Raw genomic sequence first — 6,310 nt, forward strand, 5'->3', positions numbered from 1 at the left:
GAATAGATAGGTAGTAGAGCTGGAGCTCAACACGGGTTGGGGGGTATATCCAGCAACAGACAAAGAGGGGGCCAGCTTCACAGCAAAGTGAGGATGCAGAGAATTATGCGGAATGAGAGACGGCAGCTTGCATCGCTACTTCGGCTCAACTTATGCATGGCCCACTGTACTACATTGCATACCGCATTAAAGACGCGTCAAAGGAAGGCGTCTACCTGGAGCCCTTAATGCCATAGCCTCATATCAATTCATCACACCATCCTAATGTCTATGAAAGTCAACCAGAAACGCTTCCCTTAAGCTTTTGCATACTGCCGAGTCCATTCTCTTGCCGTCTGTATAGCCGCAGGCTCATCCTCCTTCCATCGTTGTGCCACATCATTCGCTAATGGATCATCTGGGTTTGGTGCGCCAAGCAGAGCTTGTATTGAGAGGAGGATTGTACGGATTTGGAGGGCTGGGGACCAGTTGCCTGTTCTTTTTAGCCATGGCCAATGAGCTGAGGACCAGAATTGCAGTATACTCTTCAAAACATCTAAACAGATGCGGCCCAGCTTGTCGATATTCGGGTGGTAGATCTTGGTGAGGAACCTGATCTTGGGAGGAGTCATAGGATAGTCGTCTGGTAGAAAGAGCTCAAGCTTGAAGATGCCCGCTGAGAGCCATAAGCCACTGCCTCGATCCGACGCCCCAATGTAAGCTCAGACTGACCTTCATATGGTGACTGAGAAGGGCCGTGGATCTTAACGTCGAAGTATCTGAGATTGTCTTCGTGGGGAACAGCGCTGATACCAGGCACACTAGCATTCAGAAATGTCAGCCGGGCCTTGTTATTGAGTTGTTTGGGCATGAGCGAGGGAGACATGCGGTTCTGCCATAAGGCGCTCCGTTTCTTTGATTATGCGCTTTGGTAGAGCAGCCATGATGGCTACCAAGGTTTGCTTATACCGTGTATCATGCAATGAACACTCAATAGAAGCTCTGTCTAGCGCTGCAGCTGTTGACTCGGGATCTATGACGGATGGGCAGAGTATGAGAGGGAGCGGAGAAAGGGTTTCCTGATCCTATTGGAGAACGAGGCTAGCGACGGGGTCGATGGCCATGAGCTCTTCGAGAAAGGCACTATCAGTATGTAGAGAAACCCCACAAGCAAAGAGCTGCGAGATGTACCGGTTAATCATGTGGTGAATCGCTGGTGAGGCTACCTCATGGGAGATTTCTTGGCATCTGATTCCAAGGCGCTAACATAAATACAGTTAGCGCAAATCGCGCTCTCAATCATCACCAATGTTGAGGATCGAGGCTCGCCTTCAAGGTGGATGAAGGGGGAATGTTCTGTCTTCTAAATCGTACTTCCAACACCTGGAATATCGGCTTTTGGGAGGGTGGGGAGGTCTTTGCTTTCTGTCATCATGTTATTCCTCTTCTGTGACTGGGAATGTATCCTTCTCATTTGCCTTGAAACTACTACCTCTCGTTTATGACTCAGTCCGAAGATTTTAAGTTCCTAGCTATAGGACTTCAATGTCTGGAAGACTGGGCGTTCGCATCTTTGTTTATACTACAACAGAGTCTATGGTCTTTCTCTGCCGGTGAAGGCCGGTTCTCGCTCGAGCGGGAAAACGTGATACTACTATGGCAAAATTCGAGGGCCTAAAGGGCCTAGCATCAGCGTTTGACAGCCCAACGTTCGGCCAAGATGGCTCGTTCAGCTTAGACAAGCCCGTCGGTTCTGCTTCCATCTCGCCATGCGGTAGAGACGTAGTTCTGGCCTCGCGCCAAGGTCTACACATCATCGACCTCGACTCGCCCTGGTCTCCTCCTCGACACCTCGCCCATCATACACCATGGGAAGTAGCCGATGTCCAGTGGTCTCCATTCGCTGCCCGGGATTACTGGGTTGTCAGTACGTCGAATCAGAGAGCTCTTGTATGGAATTTGGCGTTGGCCAATGCCCAATCTTCGGTCGAGCATGTCTTACACGGACATTCACGTGCTATCACAGACATCAACTTCTCTGCTCACTATCCTGACATTCTTGCAACCTGCGCTGTTGATAGCTTTGTCCACTGCTGGGACCTTCGCCATCCGTCCAAACCTGCAATGACATTCTGCGATTGGTTTGCCGGCGCAACCCAAGTCAAGTGGAATCGGCAGAATCCTCACATTTTGGCTTCCTCCCATGACAAATTTCTTCGCATCTGGGATGATCGAAAAGGTGCCTTTCCACTGCGATCAATCGAAGCCCATGCCACGAAAATCTACGGAGTAGATTGGAGCAGGACGGAGACCAGTAATCTTGTGACCTGCTCGTTAGATAGGACTATCAAGTTCTGGAACTATATGAAAGACAAAGATGAGCCAGATCGTGTTCTACACACACCGTTTCCGGTGTGGAGAGCACGACATACTCCGTTCGGATTTGGTCTTCTAGCGATGCCGCAGCGAGGAGATCATGATCTCCATCTCTATGACCGCCGCGTTGACGCGGTCAAAGACGATGAGCATACAGTGACCGCAGTACACAGGTTCGATGGTCATGATGACCAAGTCAAGGAGTTCCTGTGGAGACCCAGGGGCAATGTCACAGAGAGCATTGACGATCGAGAATTCCAGCTTGTTTCCTGGGGTACTGATCGTATATTGCGCTTGCAAAAGGTGGGCGAGGAAATCCTGGGCAATGTCGGGTATAAAAAAGGTATGCAGGTGGGACGAAGAATAAACATTACCCGCAAGAATGCGGTCTACAAGACCTTCCGGGAAGATCCATCCAAGACTGAAGGAAACACGTTGGGAGGCGATGGCCCTTTCAATGGTGCTGGAGTGCCCGGAATGGGATCTGCGCCTACTATTGGTATGAGCAGAGCCCCTGTCCCGTTCATTGGAGGATATGGAAATGGGGATTATATGAGTCCAATGATTGGACAAAGGACGGGAGCCTCGAAAGAAATGGATCCAATTTCATGGATGCGAGGTGTCAAAATTGGGAAACGTGAGCCCTCACCGTCTGGAATGCATCAGAGCGTATCTACCATATTTTCGCCGAGCCTGAAGACAGATCCAACGTGGGATGTTTTTGAATCTTTGGGAGAAGAGATCACTCACGTGGGAGACAAATTTACAAAGGTCAAGTTCGATGAGGTATGAAACAGCATCCCAGCAATTTCCCTACTGACCAATGCTGATTCTACGTGTGTAAGATCGATATGCAGCGCCGCAGGATTCAGGTTTCTCTCTCTGGGCCATGGGGATCTGAGAGGAGCTCCACATACCTCAAGGCTCGCATCGATTTTCCGACCAACTATCCGACTGCCGCGGCGCCCTCCCTCACCCTGGAGCAAACAGCATCCCTCAGCGGCGAAACAGCTAAACAGATCTATATGGATGCCAAATCGATTGCTTCAAGCTTCATGTCCCAGCAAAGAAGTTCGTTGGAAGCAATGCTATGGTACCTTTTAGGCGAACGGAATCTTGAAGAGAGCCTGCTTTGGTTGAAAAAGCGCCAAGAGAGCGTGGATCTTGAGTCCGCCCAAGACTTGGACTTGAGCTCCAGTGACGAGGAGGATGAAGGCCTCGGTAGGTACGCAGGAGGGCAAGACGAGAGCATGGAAGCAAGTGACCCGATGATTGCTGTCTCGAATGCTCAATACAACGTCCCACTACCCAAAGCCTGTGGAGCACTCTGGGCTGAGGATGGACGCTTGGTCTGCTTCTTCCCGCCAAAAGAGGAAAAAGAATCCTCGCTCCTGGACTTGAGTATCAAGGCTAGTGACCGATCCTCAGGGAGTCGCAAGAATATCTTTGAGGACTTCGGCCGACTTCACAATGATTCGGCTCGGCAAAAGCGAGGAGCCTCAACACTCGAGACTATTGAGAGCGGCGACTCCGATCCGGAATACTCTTCTGCATTCTCGTCCAGCTCATCATCATCATCATCCTCAGACAACATGGGCTTGCCTCGTCACCATTTCATGCCGAGTATGGCATGGCGTGGGGATATGTTCGAGGCCCATCAAGGGCCAGCTGTTGATGATTCGCAGAAATCGAGCGGCGACACTGGATTTGCCAAGTCCACGGTGACGATGTCCGGCAACTACGTTGCAATACACGATGTTACGCAACTTCTCCCAGCAAAGAAGCATCTTGCTCAGGCGTATACCATCCACGGCGGATCCAATTGCTGCGCTCACAATTCACGAATCGCCAGAGAAAGCGGAGATCTAGATCTGGCCGACGTTTGGTCGTTTGTCGAGCTGATCATCCAAGAGAAGGTGCCTCTCGAATCAAAGGTCATTCCTGGGAGCGACGCACCCGTCATGGTAATCGCACGTCGTGCTGCGTCCCGTCTCAAGCCAAGGGACAGCGCAATCGATTTGTCGTTCGATGCGGCCCAAGAGGACAAACAACCGAGTCTGCGAGGATCTGTGAAGTGGGGCAACCATCCGTTGGGAAGACGGTGGTTTGTAGACTCATTGTAAGCGGCACTATTGGACATCGCCATTCGCTTTTATCAGACATTGACCATTGCAGATTCCGACATTTCGAACAGCTGGCGGACGTACAGATGCTGGCAATGCTTGCATGTATCCTTGATGAACCGCAAACCCTCATTCAGAGCGTTGGTGGAAACAGTTCCGGGCTCGGGCCAGATAGTAATACACATGGCCATCGAAGTTTCGCAAATGGTTACTACCCATCTGAAGAAGTCGCAAGAAACCATTTCAGACTTTTCTTGCCATCGGAACTGTCTATCCCAGTCGACTCTCAAAAATTGGTTACCGGGCCACATTCTGCAAATTCCTCCATCGGCCCATTGAGCGATCTCTGCACAAGTGGAACGCCTCCATCGCATTACAAGTATTCTCGTACAAGCCCTGAACATAAAAACTCACAGTCAACAAGTCTGTCTACCTCACCGGAGCTTTATCGCAATACCCATCGCTCAAACTCGAATCTCAGCGCATTCGCGTCTTTCTCCCTTCCTTTTTCTTTCGGTTCTGCAGCTTCCTCACCGCCCAACTCGTATCCCAAGAAGCGTTCAAGTCCAGTCGGAAGCTACCTCGGAAATCCTGCTTCTACGGTCAATGGGAATACGTCTGGCCTTTTGGGTAGATCATCCACCATCACGGAAGACCCCAAATCCTCCTTCTCGTTGTCCGTTTCAGATACAGAGGAGAATGCCGTTCCTATACCGAAGAAGCCTGTCTTCAAGACCAAGCTGAAGAACCAAGACCAATTTCACAATGATGGCTATGCGAACGTTCCTTTGCTGGATCCAAGCAAAAAATGGCGCTACCGTGCATACAGAGAGGCATACGCGCATCTACTCTACATCTGGGAAATGCCCATCGATAGAGCCGAGGTGCTAAACCATAACCGTCCCGTGCATCCAGACACATCGCCACCCTTCATATTCGCCCCAAAAGCCACAGCCCCATTCGGTGCCATAGCAGGCGCAAACCTCCTCAACTCCGGCTACAATACCGAGAACTCGAATCCAGTCTTCAGAGACCACTGCCCTTCCTGCTCGACGCTGCTTCTACCCTCTCAAACACCCTCTCGCCGTTGCCAAGCCTGCTCAAAGCTACCACCGGCTCCTCTCTGTCTGCTATGCAACACCTTCATCCGAGGTCTTTCCTCTCCGTGCCCTAATTGCGGCCACGTCCTTCACGCTCCATGCCGCCAGCTCCTCTTGCAGGCCTGCTTCGATGAGTGCCCTTCAGGATGCGGCTGCGTCTGCACAAATTATACCACCATGCCACTCCCACCCTCAGTAGCAGAGCCAGAATCAGCCCGTGAAGGAGTTCGATCTAAGGATGAAAGTCTAGCGGGCAGTCCTGCAGTCACTGTGACAGGTGATGAAGGCGCTGATGAGCAAGAGCAACTTGGTTGGAAAGAGGAAGGGTGGGAAGACGTTGCCTATGAGAGTTTAGCAAGGAATCTGCGACCGAGAACCCAGAGCGGGGGCAAGTGGAGGAAGATGAGTGGGTGAGCCGACGGCAGTGGAGAAATGATCGAAGGATTTTGTTAAGAAGATTTACGCATTGAATATATGGCGTTGATTGGGATGAGAGATACCCGTGGTCGCACCCTTTTCTTTGAGCTTTGGTGCTTATACAAATACTTGTAAACCCACATTGTCACTATTCACCGGCTCGCCTGTACAGATACGAATGATCTTCCAGAAGATACCGCCTCTGAAAGAAACGGCCGTCTATCTCATCATTACGGTAGAACCACCATAGTCTTTAGGCGAGCTACTTCCAAACCCCGAAACGTGACTGCACGCCGCCTCGGGCCTATGCCCATC

The 6,310-nt window shown here is 51.0% G+C and overlaps 2 protein-coding genes across 2 annotated transcripts; one reads left to right on the top strand and one right to left on the bottom strand.

Moving 5' to 3' along the window:
* Nucleotides 1–296: 296 nt before the first annotated feature.
* HO173_008635 (uncharacterized protein) lies at nt 297–923 on the bottom strand (the record flags this gene model as incomplete). The annotated part of the gene is made up of 4 exons (XM_037310531.1): nt 297–472; nt 524–655; nt 712–800; nt 868–923. The coding sequence occupies 4 exons, from the start codon at nt 921–923 to the stop codon at nt 297–299; spliced, it is 453 nt and encodes a 150-aa protein (XP_037162513.1).
* A 712-nt stretch (nt 924–1,635) lies between these two features.
* On the top strand, nt 1,636–5,992 carry HO173_008636 (uncharacterized protein; the record flags this gene model as incomplete). The annotated part of the gene is made up of 3 exons (XM_037310532.1): nt 1,636–3,141; nt 3,201–4,474; nt 4,531–5,992. 3 exons carry the CDS (start codon nt 1,636–1,638, stop codon nt 5,990–5,992), a joined length of 4,242 nt encoding a protein of 1,413 aa, XP_037162514.1.
* Between the last annotated feature and the right edge of the window lie 318 nt (nt 5,993–6,310).

This window comes from Letharia columbiana (assembly GCF_014066305.1).
Source record: "Letharia columbiana isolate WasteWater2 chromosome Unknown Sc0000033_s0, whole genome shotgun sequence".
Lineage (NCBI taxonomy): Eukaryota > Fungi > Ascomycota > Lecanoromycetes > Lecanorales > Parmeliaceae > Letharia > Letharia columbiana.